This window comes from Pinus tabuliformis, chromosome 6 (assembly GCF_031772625.1).
Source record: "Pinus tabuliformis cultivar Carrire ecotype Pingquan chromosome 6, CPIR1, whole genome shotgun sequence".
Lineage (NCBI taxonomy): Eukaryota > Viridiplantae > Streptophyta > Pinopsida > Pinales > Pinaceae > Pinus > Pinus tabuliformis.
This window is the reverse complement of record NC_142292.1, coordinates 995,741,780-995,761,192: the sequence shown is the minus strand read 5'-3', so window position 1 is coordinate 995,761,192 and position 19,413 is coordinate 995,741,780. Positions and strand designations below refer to the sequence as shown.

The 19,413-nt window shown below is 41.6% G+C and overlaps 1 protein-coding gene across 5 annotated transcripts in view; it reads left to right on the top strand.

The window, feature by feature from the left end:
* Positions 1-924: 924 nt before the first annotated feature.
* Positions 925-19,413, top strand: part of LOC149262346 (adenylyl-sulfate kinase 3-like) — a 237,744-nt gene continuing 219,255 nt past the window's right edge. The window contains exons 1-2 of one of the 5 annotated variants that reach the window (XM_089424100.1): positions 927-1,226; positions 1,353-1,753. In XM_089424100.1, the coding sequence (XP_089280226.1) occupies positions 1,393-1,753 (361 nt within the window). In that variant the 5' untranslated portion in view covers positions 927-1,226; positions 1,353-1,392. Of the gene's footprint in view, positions 1,754-19,413 lie in introns of all 5 variants that reach the window. The other 4 variants (XM_089424108.1, XM_089424116.1, XM_089424093.1 and 1 more) reach the window with 4 other exon arrangements.

Genomic DNA, 19,413 nt, shown 5'->3' with positions numbered 1-19,413 from the left:
ATAAAAAATTTGACTCTCCAAAAGATATTAACCTTTATATATACTTTTAGTTGACTATAAATAATTATATTATTAAATATATTAATTACAATTACAATTTATTTTTTAATAATATTTTATTTCACATAAACATACAAAATATTAACCCTCTTTCAAATTATACTATTACAATTTTCTTTGTTTATAATTACTTCAAACAAATTATTATTATTAAAATAAAAAATGTTCTTACATATTATATTATATTTAATTTTTATATTAATAAATTTATTTTAACATAATTTTAACGTTATACAACCATCCAACAAATAAATTTTACAAATATACTCCAACAAACACTTCATAAATTCAATATTATAATGTATTTTTAACTTCAAAGCTATTATTTCCATGAGATGGCACATTGGTGGCATGTATATGACATAGGGGTGAAGGAATCCGTGAGGTTAAATCTTGATTTGCATTATTTAAAATGGTTTTTTAATTGCATATTTGGATTCAGCACCCTGAAAAATTCCTGGATGCTTTGATTGTGCAGAAATTAGCTATCAAACTTGCGATTTCAATAAATAACTGCCATATTTTAACCGGAAAAACCCATCAGAAAAACTTCCAAAAAGTGTGTTTAAAGACAACTCCTATGAGATACCAATGTGTCTGTCCCCTTAACACATCCCTTTGACGGTAGGACAACATATGAGCGAATGCGTTGACCATTAAAGGCTCAATAAGGAAAACATGCGATTTTCTGTGAGAAAAAACCATAGATTCTGACAGTGAGGCAGGTGATTTTCCCGGTCACGATTTTAGAAACTTTAGGACCGAATTGGCCAACCCAGGGTGATGGCTAGCGAATACCATCATTTGTATTAGTTCCGCGGTTAGCAATTAATAATTACATTTGCATTCGTATTTTATTAATTATATCATTCTTAATCAAAACCAAACCAGCCATGGCTAGATATGGTGAAACTCCGCCGCCGAATATGTCCGAATACTGTAAATTCATGTTGTGCTGATTATTCACAACAAGCGCTTGTACGTCCAATTGGGTCCCCAATTCACATTCTGGATATTCAATTGAGATTCGTCCTTTTCGCCACAGGATCAGGACGTAGGCGCATATTGAATTCGAAGATCATTGTCTTTTCGCAGGATAAGTGCGTTGAGTCAGAGACTGGTACTTGAAGTGCGCCCAGCAAGCGAGCAAAGCCTAATAAAAGGAGGTGTGTACACGCACTTATGATATGTTCTCGATACAATTTGATTAACACTCGCACCAAAATCTGCGGGATCTAATTGCCTAGATCGAGGCATTGACAGTTTTCTGAGCCTGCTAAATTGGTTTGAAGGGAGCTGGAGAGTGCTGGGACTGCACAATCTCAAAGAAAGATGGGAACTTCTTCGGTTCCCTCGGATTTAGCGGTTGGTCATTCGGTTTTCTTCGAATGCAGACTACCCCCCGCAGCTAATTTTAGGACTTATAAATCTCTACAGTTTGGATTTAGAGTGAAAGGGGATAGTCGGTTGAACAGAGGATTTCTGAGCTGCTCTTTCGTAGTGAAGCCCATTTGTTCTAGAAGAAAGATGCGGGGTGCTGGTGAATTTGGAGGAGTGCATGTCAGTGGGGTTGAGCATCGCAGAGGTTCTGACAAAGGGGTGGCTGTTAGTGCTGGAGGAGAGAATAGTACCATGAACCCAAATGCTCAACATGCCATGGTTGACTCCAACTCGGTTGAATCCTCCATTCCAAGTATGTTTTTTTCAGGTTTTTTTTTTTTTTTTTTTGTTAAATTTAAAGATTGCAATTGGGTAGAGTCCATTCCAAAGCATGCATTTTTCTTTTCTTCCCTTGTTTTAAATTTGAAGTGTCTTTTTAGAAAATTGAAACAGGATTTTATTTTATCTTTATAAATTTGAATTGGGCATACTTGATTAATTTTTAGGGCTGATATCTGCCAACAATTTGTTATGAGGTCAATGCCCACAGTTGCATTGGCAATGTAGACACCAATCATGTTCCCTTAACATCAGGTAGGAACTTTTGGGACCATCCCTAGCCTAACAAAGATCCCAAATCTAGGTGCTGCAGGGAGCCCTTCGGAATCTACTGTGGCTTAGGCCCCAATTATATTGCCCTCTTATCATAGTGTCATGGGTGTGGCTGCGGCAACTGTAGGTTCGTATATGGCTAATAAGTTGCAAATTTACTGGTTTCTGAGACATCGTGCATTTCTCTGGAGAGGTAAAGGCATCTAATATTATGTAGAAGGGTTTTTAGGAAAAGTTTAGGAGTGTGTTGAAATTATTATGCTCCCAATTCTCATGTAGGTTGATGGGAAACATCGTTGTCGAAGACCACCCGTGACTAAGAAAGAGATCCAATCATATCTTTGATAGTGTATTTACATCTTTGCATTTTTCTAGGTGATTGCCATAACAGAGTTCTCATCTGGCATTTTACTAAATTCGTGGTTTCTTAACGTAATTTTCCGCAGGGATTCGAGTCTTTTGTTTTTTCCCAGGAAACTTAGTCTTTTGTTATATATCTTCAGAGACTACTAAGGAAATTGAGAGCAAGCCTTTTTTCTAGATTTTAATCAGTTTGCAAAAACGCAAGTTTATTTCAGTTCGTCAAAGTTACAGTGAGTGTGAAGTGACCTTAAATTACTTTTCAATACTTCCAATTTTCTATGTAAATAGATTGTTCACGCGGTGAAAAGTTTTCTATCAGGTGAAAAACTTCCCAAGCATTGCTCATCCCCTACTGCATGCTGCGTCCTGGTTGGGCACAAGATTCACTAGGATAAATGATTTGCTGGCAACCATGCCAGCTTCATGATAATCTTGCTGGAAATGAACAATTTGTATATTCTAGGTGTAAAGAGAGAGTAATCTCATTTGGCAAGGGCTATACACCACAATGCCATGCCAATGAATCAAAATATAAATTGACAGGGATGTATCCTTTTCAGTCATTGGAAATATATCATCTGATAGTGGCAAGTAGGTGCAATCAATTGACAAATGTTTTACCCTCGGTGATTTCCCATCCATGGATAACGGTATGGGTATAGGAATATTTGATTTGTATGGCTATACAGTGGGGAGTTAACATCTGCCTTCAGATGAAACATCTCAAAGTGGTCCTAGGTGTAGGTGTCTTTTACTATTTATTGTGTATGAGTTGCAATGGCAAACGTTGTAGCACTTTGTCACGATTTTGTACAAGTGAAGAGTTTAAAGTTTATTCTGTAATAAATCCTTGCCTAGAGTAATGGAGGTTTATAGATATTTGGCTGTGAATGTGTCAAGTGCGTACAAGGAAGTACTCTAACCTACAATTCTGGCTGTGTCACCCATGATGAGTGTTGTCCACTGCCTTTTTCTCGAGTGTTAACTATCACCTTAAATTTGAGAGCCCTTCAAGATTATCCTGGTATCTGTCATATACCATCTTGAAGTTTTAACATGTTTGGGTGTACAATAGTTCATCTGGCTGAATTGCTTTTATGTCTGAATTGGTTTGCAATTCCTATTCCTTCAATAATAATATTGGGTCCTTTATGTTACAAAATTTATTGAAATGAGTGTATTATGTGTTTCACTCCTGGACTAGGACTAGGGTCTAGCATTCCTGCTCAGATTATTGAAGGCCACGAGCTGACAACTTACAGAAATCACTGCGGTGTTAAGGACCAATACATGGTAAACTTCGAAGTAGATAGGCTAAATTTCAAAACATGCTAGCAGTGTAAAGTTTTCACTGTTCAGCACCCTAAGAGTTTGCAGTTGGTTATTCAAACATTGTTGAATTCCGGCTAACCTTGAAAGTCCATTTTATAAATTTAAGGACTGTACCTTTAGTTTAGAAGGGATATATTTCGTGATAGGTTGAGAGGATTCTGAGCGGTATTTTTTAAGAGTAGTGAAAATATTGAATCCCATTTGTTGCAGCAGGAAAATACAGGGCACTGACTCTAAATTTCATGAATTGTAGGTGATGTGTGGAGATGGCTTAAACATAGTTGAGTATTTGAGAAATAGGTGTCTGTAAAAGCTGGAAGAGATGAAAGTACCATCTACTAAATTCCCCCGCATAGCTTCATTGATAATTCAAGCCAGTTGTCCATTCCAGATATGGAATTATAGGTTTTCCAGAAGTGAGTCTTGTTTAGTAGTTATTAGCTGAACTTTTCAAGTAGTAACTGTGCTGTCGACTCCTCCATTACTAATATCAGTTGCATTTACAATTCAGGCATTCATCCCATTTCTTCCAACGCTCATCTCCAGGCAGCTTGAAACTTCAATAACGTCTGAGGTTCCTTCATTGCAGGTTACAAATACTTTGCATTTTATCATAGTTGCATTGGTTGGTGTGTTTTCGGTGCAGGTTTTGATGGGGGTTAGATACAAAAGGCACAGCTGCATTGGCATTTTTTAATTCCTTTGGAGAAGTAGGAGGCACCCATGTGCAGGGTAAAAGACAACATGTTAATTCGATTATAATAGATTCAAGAGGCTGATCAAGGAATTTGGAGCTTATTTCTCCTCCCAACATTTTCAAGTGGATTTGACGGGAGACTTTCTCATGTTGGAGATTTGGCAAGTAAGTGTCACTTCCAAATTCAGTTCTATTGTGAGTCGTGACTGGGTAGACTTGTAATATTCTGGAGCATTTTGTCAGGTTATTTTGATTAGAGTATAGTGGATCTCGTTATTTCATCTTGTTTTCCCCAACCTTGTTAGGCTATTCGGACGAGTGTATATTTCATCTCTTTTTCTACCAAATTTCTGGCTTCTTAGTGATTATTTGAGTTAGTCTTAAATATACTTTGGTACTTTTAAGAAACTTGACTTGTATACTATTACCAGCCTGTAATTAATTTGCAAAAGCTCGATTTTGTTCATTTGTTCCAACATACAATAGCCATAAAAACTCTGGGTTGAGGAGGGTTGGCCTTGTTCCCTTCTTTTGTCAACTAGTGTTCATTCCCTTCCATTTCCCTTGCTTCTTTCTTGAGGTGTTTGGCCTCAAAAACTACAATAAGCACCCTTTATTCCATTGTCACTACTACATTGCTTCTCTCAGCTGTTGTTTGGCTCTCCTCTATTGGGTTCCATTGACTACTACACAGATGAAAGGCAATTGGGGGAGCCATTACATGCTTGTTGTGGCTAATCATGAGGAGGATGCTAGTTTAGAGTAAGGTGACTATAAATCCCATATCAGTGTCACAACTGTGTCGCTACGACTTTGCTACATGCCAGTGGCATTATGGCTGTGTGAGCTCTTGTTTTGGTGCTCTATCCTACCTCAGTTGTCCTTTACCCTTCTCGGATTGTCTCTGACTCTCCATTGCCTTCACATCCAGAACCTTCATGTGCCAAGCTCCTGCAACAAGTGTTATATACAGATTAAGAGTGCTAGTATTGTCTTGAAAACATTAGTGTTTTAGTCTGTATACTCTCCTTGCCTGTACACCTAATGCCAAGTGGTGGCCATGACTGGACAATGGGTATGACAAGCATGTCACATTTCGTCCCCATGTCACGTGCACTTTTATTTGCTCAGGAACAAATTATTTTGTGCATAAATAGAAGAAAGCATGTCATTAAGGGCTATAGGTGGAAAGGTTATATAATATTTCAACTCTATCTATGGAAAAGACTTCCAATAAAATAGGATATACTTGCATTTTTTTTACTGCTCAAGGAACTTTTATCTTAACAAAAGTAGTTATATAGCATACTTGAAACAATTAAGACAACTTATTAATCCTCCTGAGTTTCACTGTTCATGCTAGGGTGGGGAGGCCAAGTAATACAAACTCTAGAAATAGCTTTCCCAGTTGCTAATCCTTGGGTGGTTCTCAATTTCAGCATCATTGATTGGTTTCTTGATAGAGTCCAATCTCATTGGAATGTCCATTAGAATCATGGCCAACTTATTGAAGTGATCTAGCTCACAGCAATGCTACTTGTGATACTATATATTTGCATCATGGTGTACCTCAAACCTACTCATGGTCTTCCAAATTTCCTTTACAACTTCCTGCATAACTTTTTTCATTCTCCTTTCTAGTTCCCTTTTTAAGGCTTGCTTTTCCACTTTTGCTTTTGAAATCTCTTTGAGATTTGGGACCCAAGTCTTGGTTGTACAAAATGTCTCACATTTAGAGGGTATAGGTTTTCTTGAGGAAAAACGGTACCAAGGAAGTATTTCCTAGTGCATTGGCCTTTTTGCCTAGGAAAACACTTTAATGACCTTTTTGTCATGAGACATAATGAGTAATATTAATGTCACCGAGTTAAGTCACTTTACGAGGTGGTACATGTATTATAGGTATTTTTTAATAAAGCCACTTTATGTTTTAAACGTGACTTTAGGGAGAAAAAGTACAAAGTGACTCTTATGTTTTAAAAATGACTTTATGAGAGAAAAAAAGGCTTAGATGGTACAAAACATATCAAAGTGATTAAGACTTTTATTAAGTGAGGGGGACCACATGAGAAAAGGGGTCAAGAGAGGGAAATGAACTCCACCCTTGATCTAATGAGCTGAGATTTAATTTCAGCCATTAGATCTCTAGGGTTAGGTTTCTTATTTAGAGATGACAAAAGGGAAAAGACAGGTTATTCTTAATAGTTCTTCACAAGTAGCATTGGAGAAGAGGAGAAAGGAGAGCGTAGAAGCAAGGAGGCTGAGATTGCAGAAAAAAGGAAGGAGCACACAACAGGAGGAGGACAGCTACAGCAAGCCCAAGTTTTTCTTTCTTTTATTGGCACGCATCCGGAAAATTTGGGCTAGGATATTGAGCAGAATTTACAGTGATTTTTGGCTGAGTTTTAGGTTAGGAGGCAGTGCTGATAGGTTGAATAGCTGAGTGTGAGATTCGGCTGTTTTCTAGCTGTGAAGAGGGGCTGTTCGAACCTCTGTTTTCAGCCATATTAACAGTGACAGGGCTGAGATTTGGAGATTGGCTGAGTGTGTTTTCTCAGCTAAAGTCGTGGAGGATAAGGGCAGGAATTCACACAGAAACGGAGGCGTGTTCCAACACTAATTTCTGGGTCTATCAGCGTTGAATTCGAGGCCCTAGAAGTGTGTTTTTCAAGGCAGTGTGAAGGTAGAAAATTATGGAAGAGTTTTGTTGTACTTGGCATGAAAATCAAGGTGCTGGAAGAGGGTTTTTGTGCACAGAATTCAAGGCAAATATTAGTCTGTGTTCATGACTGTGGGAGGTCAAATTTCTATGTAATTTGGTGGTGACATCAGCGAGCATTAAAACGGAGATAAGTTGATTTTCGGTAATGTCCCTTCCTAAATTAATTTGTCACAGGATCATTTTCCACAATTTTGACATTTTTGGAGGCCATGGGACCCACAAAATTTTGGGAAAAGGACGTAGGAGGAAAAAGGGGGCCATAATGTTTTGTTGATGGAGCGTGGGGGCCACTCACATGGAGAAACACGCACTTGTATAAGGTAAAAGTTCGAATAGCCAAGGAGGGAAGTCGAAAGGCTAAATGGAGGGGCCCATGTGGGGGAAAGAAGGCCCACAAATTATAAATAGGAGAGGCTTAGCCTCATTTGGTATCTTTTGCCTATCGAACTCACTCTTGTTGCTCGAGTTTTTTAGCCGGGTCACTTGCTGTTTAGCATTGAGTTTTCCCACTGGAGAACTCACGCTTTCTTTGGTGGACTACGAGTGCCACCCTAGGGAGGCCATATCCTATCATTTTGGAGGAGAGCTGGAGGGGATTCAGAGCTTAACATTCAACTCTTGACCCAACTAGTGCGTATTTCAGGAGGACGCAGGAAGGGAATACGTGGGAGTTGTTTCAGGGGTCTTCCAGAGTGCAATTCCCGGGAGAATTTTGGTAAATGAGCTTCGGTGGGATACTAGCCTTTGGGAGGAGTTTGGGAGTAGGAGATGGCTGCTTGAGAGTAGTACGGATTACAACGCCCAGGGTCAACGTAATAGTCTCTCATTGGGCACACATGGGAGTTTGTGGGGCAAGAGTTTGCTGGGAGAAATAAGGAGAACCTTGGGGGAGTGCATCTCTGCATTTTTGGAATGACTTGGGAGGGCTTTTACAGGAGTTGCAGGCAGGACGTATTTTCCAGTAGCTGGTGGAGGACGTGGTACTTGGGGGCCAAATTTTCGGGGTCAAAACCAGGCCAAACCCTTTCTAGGTTTTGGTGGGTTTTGTTTGAGGAGCTTGGGATTAATTTGGTGGAATTTTCTGAGCATCGGAGGTGGGGTTTCTTGAAGCATCTTTCCAATGGATAGTGCAGTTTTACTAGGGCAGCGCAGGGCATCATTGTAGCAGTTGATCCTACCATATGGGCTTGTCATTTTATCACCTGGTCAGTGTTTTTAAAACTGGACGGTCCTAACTGGTAACCGGTCAGCAAGGCCACCGGTTGGAACCGGTTGAAAAACCCGGTCAGCAAGGTCATTTGGCCAATTTTTAGCCCCAATGGTCGTAACCGGCTGGTTTAGGACAGAACCGGCCGGTTTGTGGTCAAACCGGCCAGTTTCGTCCTAAACCGGTTGGTTACCTGCCACGCTCGCGGAGGACCCACATAGCAGCTTATCCAAGGTGGTTTAGGGTTTTTGGAGGGAAAGTAAGGGTCCTTTCCCTCCAAAAACACCCTCTCCAAGCCTTTAAGAGGCCCTTCTCCCTCTCATTTGTTTCACACATCTCATTTGGAGTGTTTATGAGTTTGCTTGGGAGCTTGGAGAGTGTTGAGTTTTTGCTGGAGTAGTGGAACAACAAAGAGTTTAACCTAAGTAGTAGTCATAATGCCTCCAAAAGCCAAAGATACTGCATGGGCTCATTGTGATATGATTGATGGCAAAATGATTTACAAATATTGCCAAAAATCCATTGAAGGAGGGGGTATTAATAGGTTCAAGCAACACTTGGCTGGGATAGGAGGCCATGTAAAGCCATGTGGAGCACCAAATGAAGTAATAGGGCATATTAGGGAAGAATACCTTCAGAAGTTTGAGACTCAAGTCACTGAACCAATAGAGAAGTTTGTGACTGCAAAGTTTGGGAGTTGAGACTCAACTAATTGAGTTTGATCATGATGACTCATGAGAAGTTTCAAGTGATAATGTTAATCACTATTATCATATATGTAGACTTGAGTCTTGTAGTAGGCCATTGGCCCCATAGTTTGTAGGCTTTGTTTTTGCACTCTAGAGGCCATTTAGAGCCTCATTGCTTATGTATTTTGTCGATGATATGTATTGCACTCGGTGCCATTTTGATATATTCACCTTTACATGGTATATAAATGAGCAATATTTGCATATTTTGTCTATTGGCTTTGAATCATGGTTTTAAATCTTAAAAATAGTTTTTTTCATTAAAAAATAATTATTTAATGTATTTTTCTAAAACCGGTTCGTTTAGACCTAACCAGTGGCGGTTCGACCGGTTCCAGTCGGTAACCCAGTTCATTAAGTGGACCGGTTTGGTCACTGGTTCCGGTTTTTAAAGCTTCTCACACTTGCCACTAAGGCAATCCCAGGTGCACTTCTTCCACACTATTTTACTATTGCTCCCATATCTTAATAAAATGGCTCAGCTGGTTATCATTTCTGGTCTCTGCACGAGTGTGCACTGAATGTTTACATTTTTTGGTGTTGTATTTATTATTTGCTTTGCATATCACTGCTCTTCCCAGTTTGGGACATTATAGTGGGAGACTTTTCCTATGAATGAGGAGGACAGGCAGAACATTACTTACCGGAGGCAGAGGTATAGGAGCAGGGAAAGAGAATTGGAGATTACACCTGATCCAGAGGCATGTGGGAAGACATGTACCTGAGATGGGGTAGCCAAGGAGTAAGGAAGAAACGACATTCGATAGCCTCTTGAAGGCCTTGAATGATTTGGTTAGGGGGCAGAAAGAGATGTTGGAGGAAATCAAACAGTAGAATAGGGACAAGAGCCTTCATCGTGAGTTCCTATTTGGAGAGACTTCAGGGGCCTCACAACAGTATGACCACCCTTCACCAGCCACTCACCCACCAACTTTCAGTGGGCCATCGAAAACTACGCTGCTTGCTTTCCTACCATCAACACCTAGTGAGCATGGAGGACCGGATGATCAGATGCCCATGGGGGATTTCTTCAGGGAGTGGCAATCCATGGGGGAAGATTTCAAAGCAGCCCTGTCATTCAGAGACTATTTCCAGCTCAGACAAAATGAGAAGGGTAGGTACAATGGGGGATCTGGTACACAGAACTCAGAGTTACAACTTACAACGTACCATTGGGAGGATGTATTTCCCCACTTATGATGGCTTTGCCAAGTTCATAACTCGAGCTTGGGTGTAGAAGTTGGATACTTATATCCAGCTTAATCGGATGACAGAGGTGGAAGCCATCAAAATGGCTACCTTGCACGTGGAGGGGAAGTGCATGAGTGGTGGTTTCATGGCTTGTCCATGTTGGGGAATGCCAGCGTGACCTCTTATGAGGACTTCACACAAGGAGTGGTGGAATGCTTTGATAGGAGGAACCCAAAGGCTCACTTCTCACTTCAGGGAGTTGACCCAACTTAGACAGATCGACCACCTTGAGCATTACATGTCTGAGTTTTTGAGGGTTTTAGTTATGGTGCTAGACCTATCCGAGGCTAGGAGGGTGTGCATATTCATAGAGGGGTTATTGGATCCATTGCATGGACTGGTGAAGTCACGCGTGCCCTCTACCTTGGAGGAGGCGACGACTTGTGCTAGAGATTTGCAAGGGGCAATCCCAAGACCAGAGCACCCAATTCCATCACAGATTCCCTACCCACAAAAGGGAGGTGACACTAGACCCCCACCACAATGAGCAACGTAGGGGAATGGGCAGTTGGATGAGGAATATCGAGGTCTTCTTGGATAGTGATAAGCAGTATGATGTGGAGTTGGAGTTTGGCAGGGGAGATAGCCAGGGTCAGGGAGAGAGGGGACCACCACCACCACCACCACCACTCGGGAGAGCACTGTTTGCACTGTATAACATTTTCTACAAAACCTTGCTCTGATACCATGTTGAAATTCCCACTGTAGATCACCTGATAATGCAATATACTAAAGCAAAATACTTGATTTACTTCTACAACCAATTTAGCGGAAGCTTAATCGAACATGAGCAACATCAATAAGAACACATATAACTGATATGGAGAAATCAATCACACATAACACAGAAGATATAACCCGGGGAAAGCCTCAGCCTAAAACCCCAACTTTGTATTATCATACAAGTGGAAATATAGCCAGTATTACAAAAAGAATCAGTTCAAAAGCTATCCTACTCTCTCTGCAATACCTCTGCTGCTCATAGACAGTCAAAGGCCTCTATCTAACCTTTGGTATGCCCTCCAAGCCTCCTATTTCTTTGCGCAATTCTGATTGGGGTCCAGTGCAACCATTTGTGTGAATTGGCCTTTTCACACACTCACTAACCTCTGATCCAACGATGCAGTCCTGAAGGAGATAAATCCTTCTCCATGGATGAGCTTCCTTTATAGGAAAAATCCATCCAACTGATAGTACACTGCCCCTCCTCTGATCTCAACTGGGTCTCTGTCTAAACTGACATGCATGAGTTATTTATGAGAGAATATTCAGTTATCTGAAGTGCAGTGGTTACATGCATGCAAGCATTAATTAATTAAATTCACATTAATTTAAACAAATTGTTTAAATCAATCTAACTAGACTTGACTCAGTTAACTGAGCCAACTAATTACAACTCACCCTTATCACTTTAACTGATGGATAAATTCCTCAATTAATAGAGAAACTGTTGCATGTCCTCACATACACTTCATGTTTGATTTTTCACAATTAATTAACTCATAGTGAATTAATTAATTTATTTTCAAACAGCTGTTAAGTTCAAATTCGAATTTTACTTCCTATTTTAGTCCAGGAACTGACTAAAATTGGAATCCATCCCGAACTGGTAAAAATAGAATGCTATTTTTAGCACTTCCATTTTTCATTCCCCGTTGCTCAATCTAGCACTGGTACCCAAACTGCTATTTATAGCAGTGCTATTTTTAGCACTTTTATTTTTAGCATTTCTTGTTGCTATTTTCAAAACTTCCTTTCAACAAGAAAGGCATTCAACTCGAACCCGATCCTGTACCTTTGGAATGTTCTGCATGCAACACTTCTCCCAAGTGTGGTTGCTCCAACAACTCTAGAAACAAAAAAAACTCCCAACTGATCTCTCTGTTGGGCTAGAAACATACTCTGATGCTGAAGCTCTACCTGCTGCTGACAGGTGCTCCATCTCTGACCTCTGAGCTGCTGCAACACTCCATGCATTTCGCACCGTTGCACACCTCTCTGTGCCATCCTGCACTGGTGCAACACTCTTCTGCCTCTCGCATTGTTGCAACCTGCTAGCTCTACACTGTCTTGGGACTCCTGCACTGTAGCTGTCTCTGTCACTCCATCCGCATCTGTCTCTACCCAATCAGCCAGTCCTGCTACTCTTCGTCGGGGCTCCTGTAGCAAAGTCGAATCAAAGAGGTTGGGTACTTCAAGGATCCTGCCTCCATATTAGCCTCCATGGGACGATCACTCCACATCGCCCCACCTCCTACCTGGAGGTATGGATGCTTGTGATCCCTCTGCCCACTTGGCTCGAAATTTCCCATTTCTGGAGGTCTCTGCATGAGTGGATGCCTCCACTTTGTCTCCTCTTGGCTTCCCCAGTTGTGGCTTCTCCACAACCTTCTGAAGCTGCTTCACCAATCGCAGCTCCTCCACAATTGTCTGAGACTTCGTCTGGCGCTGCATGTTGAGAGGTAATTTACTCTCCCTCTCAACCACCAAGTATCTAACCTTTGCCTTGCTCCTCCAGGCTTTGCATGTATCATGTACCTCAAGTGCATATAGGTTCTTGGCTAGCACACCAATCTGTTTCATATTTCCCGCTATCATGAAATTTTCTAGAAAAAGAGTTGATTTTAAATCAGCAATATCTCCCTCATCCGAACTCCGATTCAGCCGATTTTTTTTTTGATTTTGGGTATTTTTCCGCAAGGAATCCAAATCTGCTATTTTTTTTGAAAATTTTGTACAGAAATTTTCAGATCTGCTATGCAAACTCTCAACTCAAAACTCAAAACTTTGAAATCTCCTCTAAGTACACTGTTCTCTCCTTTGATCACCTTTGCTCTGATACCATGTAGAACTTTTTCTACAAAACCTCGCTCTGATGCCATGTAGAAATTCCCACTGTAGATCACCTAATAATGCAATATATTAAAGCAAAATACTTGATCTACTTCTACAGCCAATTTAGCGGAAGCTTAATCGAACATGGGCAACATCAATAAGAACACATATAACTGATATGGAGAAATCAATCACACATAACACAGAAGATATAACCCAGGGAAAGCCTCAGCCTAAAACCCCAACTCCGTATTATCATACAAGTGGAAATATAGCTAGTATTAGAAAAAGAATCAGTTCAAAAGCTATCCTGCTCTCTCTGCAATACCTCTGCTGCTCATAGACAGTCAAAGGCCTCTATCTAACCTCTGGTCTACCCTCCAAGCCTCCTATTTCTTTGTGCAATTCTGATTGGGGTCCAGTGTAGCCACTTGTGTGAATTGGCCTCTTCACACACTCACTAACCTCTGATCCAACTACGTAGTCCTGAAGGAGATAAATCCTTCTCCATGGATGAGTTTCCTTTATAAGAAAAATCCATCCAACTGATAGTACACTGTCCCTCCTCTGATCTCAATTGGGTCTCTGTCTGAACTGACATGCATGAGTTATTTATGAGAGAATATTCAGTTATCTGAAGTGCAGTAGTTACATGCATGTAAGCATTAACTAATTGAACTCACGTTAATTTAAACAAACTGTTTAAATCAATCTAACTGGAGTTGACTTAGTTAACTGCGCCAACTAATTACAACTCAAATTACAACTCATCCTTATCTCTTTAACTGATGGATAAATTCCTCAATTAATGGAGAAATTGTTGCATGTCCTCACATAGACTTCATGTTTGATTTTTCACAATTAATTAACTCATGGTGAATTAATTAATTTATTTTCAAACAACTGTTAAGTTCAAATTCAAATTTTACTTCTTATTTTAGTCTAGGAATTGACTAAATTGGAATCCATCCCGTGCTAAAAATAGAATGCTATTTTTAGCACTTCCATTTTTCATTCCCTGTTGCTCAATCTAGCACTGGTACCCAAACTGCTATTTATAGTAGTGCTATTTTTAGCATTTCTTGTTGCTATTTTCAACACACACCAACTAGGGGAGTCCTTGCTTCTTTGCATGGAGTTCCCAAGTTTTTGACTTTGAGGATCCGAGGCACAGTGCAGGGACAACGTGTCTCAGTTCTAGTAGATAGTGGGCCACTCACAATTTCATTGATGCCCAGTGGTCCAGAGGCGGGGTATCACTACAGAGGAGTTTGAGGGTTCTCAGTTCTGGTGCCGGGGGACAAGACTATGCAGTGCACCCGATTCGTTTCCGCATTAACAATGACCATGGTGATTCAGTGACAGATCATTTCTTCGTTGTGGACGTGCTGGACTCCAACGTGGTGATGGGCATCCAGTGGCTCTACTCCTTGGGTCAGGTCACCACTGATTGGAGGAAACTGGAGATGGAGTTCACAGGGCCGGATGGCAAGTTGGTAGTTCTTCAGGGCATGCATTCATACGCTCCACAGACAGTTTTTGCGCACATGATGGAGGTTGATTTGAGGCATGGGGACATAGTATGGGCAGTGGAGTTGAGGATTTTGGAGGTTGGAGGACAACCCAAGCCACCTCACCCCAACATACAGACAATTTTGGACAGATACCCGGTAGTGTTTGGGGACATACCACAAGGGCAACCACCTGACAGGGGTTTTGAGCACACCATTGAGCTAGAGCCTGGGGTGCAGGTGGTCGTCACCACTCCTTATAGGCATCCTAAGGCCTACAAGGACGAGATAGAGCGTGCTATCAAGGAGTTGCTGGCATTGGGGCACATTAGGCCGAGTTCTAGCACCTTCGCTTCATCAGTAGTTCTGGTTAAGAAGAACGATGGGACCTTGCACATTTGGATTGACTACAAGGTGTTAAATAAGAAGATCTTGAAGAACAGATACCCCATCCTGCGCATTGATGAGCTTAGAGGAGCCAAGTACTTCTCTAAGATAGATTTGCGTTTGGGGTACCACCAGATCAAGGTGAGGGATCAGGACATCCCCAAGACAGATTTCAGGTGCCACTATGGGCACTTTGAGTTCTTGGTGATGCCCTTTGGGTTGACCAACGCACCTGCTACTTTACAGTCATGTATGAACCATGTATTCCGTGGGCAATTGCGGAAGTTTGTATTGGTGTTCTGCGATGATATCTTGATTTATAGTCAGACATGGGAGGAGCATTTGCAACACTTGGAGATAGTGTTCTGTATTTTAGAGGAGCAACAGTTTTACGCCAAGCTGTCCAAGTGTGAGTTTGGGTTGACAGAGATGCTCTACTTGGGAGTCCCAGTGTTGCACGAAGCGCCCCGGTTCCAAGCCCCGAAGCGCGTCCCGTACGGAAGCGCCTAGGAAGCTTGGCCGGAAGCGGCACTTCCGAATTCGGAAGCGCCGCTTTGGCTTTTTTAGCCGCTTCCTGGAAATTTGGAAGCGTTGTACGGAAGCGCCGAAGCGCCGAAGCGCGCTTCGTACGACGCTTCGGGCGTCGGAAGCGTGGCGCTTCGGAGGAGGAAGCGTACGCTTCTCGTACGCTTCCAGAAAAGCTTCCGGAAAAGCATTTAGAAAATCGTTTTTTTTTTTCATTTTTTTTTTAATTTTAGGTGAGTTTGCTTGTTGGGGGTGGGTCCACCTTGGGTTAGGGTGACGAATGAAGGCAAAAAAAAATATAAATATAGCAGATGCTCCCTCATGGTAATGTTAAATTTTTAAAGTAAAAGTGACATTCTCCTTTATTTTTCATTTTCATCCTTTTACTTAAATTTTTAACATTACCATGAAATGACTCAGGATGTTTGAGAGTGGTTCCAGCCTCATTGGACTTCATATGGAGAAAATAGAATTTCATATCCTATTCAAAATTCAGCAGACTTAACAGTTTTCAGGAATTCAGGATCAATGGGATTGTGGCATTTCATTAGATTATATCAAGTATGAAGGTATGCGATTAGCATTTAATCAAGAGCACCAAGCCCTATATGTACCTAGTGTTGGTGGTGTTAATGGTTAAACTCCTTTGTCACGCAGCACGCCCTTAGAAAAAAATTACCTTTCAATCAAGTCAAAATCATCGATCAAACATGTTAAGCTTTTTCTACCATATTTTAAGTCTTGAATTAGGTAGTTTGATCAAAATTGGGCAATGTTGACTAATATCCCTAGACAATCGAGGTAGAGGCAAAGGCTAGACAAGAGGAGAAGAATCTAGATTCTAGATCATTAATGTACAATGGATGTTATATCTATCTTGATTTATGCAAAAATATGCATGTTTTCATGTCTTCTACAATTAATTTGGTATTTGGGATGTTTGTTTTGAGTATAAATGCATATATATATATATATATATATATATATATATATATATACAGATGCTTCCACGGACGCTTCGCTTCCTAGATTTTTGGACATCCCATTGCTTTTGAGAGCCAGAAACTCCTTCCACTTGAGAGGTCGTATTCTATCTACGACAAGGAGATGTTGGCCATCATGCATGCGTTGGCCAAATTTTGGGGTAGCATCGGATGTGCTCTAGCCACGAAATTTGGTGGAGAGGTTGGGGCACATGAGATCTCCAATACCCAGAAAAGGTTTGGGCAGATTCTAAACAGATTAGGAGATATTAAAATAATTAATATTTTTAATGGAGTCCCTAAGTCTAAACTTTGGAAAAATAAAATATTAATGTTTATTAATATGAATCTGTGTTAGAGTGGTCCAAAAGACATGGATCAAGCTAGTTCTAATCTTAGCCGTTGATTAGGGACTTAATCTCGACTGTTGAGATGTCAATAGGAAAAGTATAAGAGGAGGCTTGAAGGTCACTTGGAAAACACACCAAATGATCAATCATTCTATTCTCTAGAGCGAGGTTTGCTAAGAGAGATAGGATCAGTGATCGGGAGAGCAGCTGAGGGGCATTGAGTACAGAGAAACAGAGAAGGCAGGGATTGTGTTGGGAGACCAGCGCAACAGCCCAGGAGAGTGACATAGAGCCAGTAAGGGCTCACGCAGGGCTAGGCAGAGGCAGCCAAGTGCTGCGTAGAGCACAATCCTCGCTAAAAAGGAGTGTTGATTTGGGGTAGCATCGGATGTGCTCTAACCACGAAATTTAGTGGAGAGGTTGGGGCACATGAGATCTCCAAAACTTAGAAAGGGTTTGGGCAGATTCTAAACAGATCAGGAGGTATTAAAATAATTAATATATGTAATGGAGTCCCTAAATCTAAACTTAGGGAAAATAAAATATTAATGTGTATTAATATGAATCTGTGTTAGAGTGGTCCAAAAGACATGGATCAAGCCAGATCTAATCTTAGTTGTTGATTAGAGACTTAATCTCAGCCATTGAGATGTCAACAGGAAAAGTATAAGAGGAAGCTTGAGGGTCATTTGGAGAACACACCAGATGATCAGTCATTCTATTCGAGATTGTGCCGGGAGAGCAGCGCAGCAACCAAGGAGAGTGACGCAGAGCCAGTAAGGGCTCATGCAGGGCCACGTAGAGGCAGCGAACTGCTGCGCAGAGAGGCAAGTGTGTCTGACGCAGAGGCCCAGAAAGCTGACGCAGGGTCTCCTAGGGCTGACACATGCCAAGAAAGGTTGACGCATGCCAGCATGAGACAGAGAGGGCTGACGCAGTCCAGATTGTTCAAACGCTGGGGTTGTAGCGCAGTTTTGTGCTAAGGAGCTGTGGGAAGGATTTTCGGGGGTTTCAGCTGGGAGATTTCTCTCAAATTGTGAGGTATAGCTGCTAAGGAAACTCTCCGTTGGTAGGTCGGTTTCGACACCCAGATTGTACTTTGATATTGCTTAATAAGAAAACCATCAGATAGCTGCACCGGTTTTCCCGCATTGGGTTTTTCCGGGGATATTGGTCCAAAAATAATGGTGTCATGTGGTGTGTTTGTTCTTGTTTCTTTTAGCTGATCTATAATATGTTGAGCATGCATTGGTGTTTATTTTCAGTATTTACTTTGTAAATAACTTGTTAAAGAAAAATAACAAGTAGGTAGGAATAAATCAGAAAAAGTGCATGAAGGGTTTCTAAACTAAGTAAACTTAGAAACTTCAACATGGTATCAGAGCGTGATTGCAGATCACAGAAGGACTAAAAGACATCAGCCAAGCGGAGCAATAGCAGCAGAAAACAGTTGTCCCGAGGTGACAAAAGTTGTTTCTAGCAGCGCAGAAGCCAAGAAGTGTGACGCAGAGCCAGCCAGAGCCACGCAAAAGAAGCCGGGAGCTGCGCAGAGCCTTAGAGAGGCCAGCATTGCTGACGCAGAGGGCCAGAGGGTTGACGCAGGGCATCCCAGCATTTGATGCAGACCCATCTAGGGTGACGCAAAGCCAATGTGAGGCAGAGAGGGGCTGACGCAGTTCAAAGAGAGGCAGTTGCTGGAGTCTAGAATGCTGCAAAAATATTGCAGAGTGGAGCTGGTGAGGTACTGTAGTCAGAATAGTACTTGACAAAGCAGGGCCAGAGGAGTTGTTACCGAGGGTTTCTAGTCGAGGAACCTGGATTAGCAGTGCAGTTGCATAAGACGATCAGAGTAGGGGGCATCGCGACAGGCGGCAGAAGGATTTCCAGGAGGGAAATCAGGACTCAGAGGGAGTCCAGAAGAGAACTTCCAGACGGGAAGTAGAGACTCAGAGGAGTCGAACAAAGAAATTCCAGGAGGGAAGTAGAGGAGCGTCATGGCACTACATGGGGTAAGAGACCAGGATAGACTGGACGGAGCATTGAACTTCGCAGTCTGGAAGGCCAAAATCTTATCAGTGCTTGACAAGAATTGTGTCAAGAACTTCGCGTTGAAGGATATAACTATCCCAGTCGACCCCAATGATAACGACAAGTACGAAGAGGCGATGGCGAGGGCCAAGTGCATTATCCTTGACAGGGTCAAGGATCATGTGGTACCACATATAGCCGAGAAGGAAATGACAGTTGAGATGTGGGAGGCTCTCAAGAACCTGTACCAGCATACTTCTGTGCAGAGAAGAATGCTGCTCGAGAACTAGATGAGGTCGTATGAGATGAAGAAGGGTCAATTGATTGACACCTTCCTTGGAGGACTGAATGAGATCCGAGACCAGTTGACTGCTATAGGAGCGACACCGGATTAGGAGCTTATGGTGAGGATAGCCCTGAA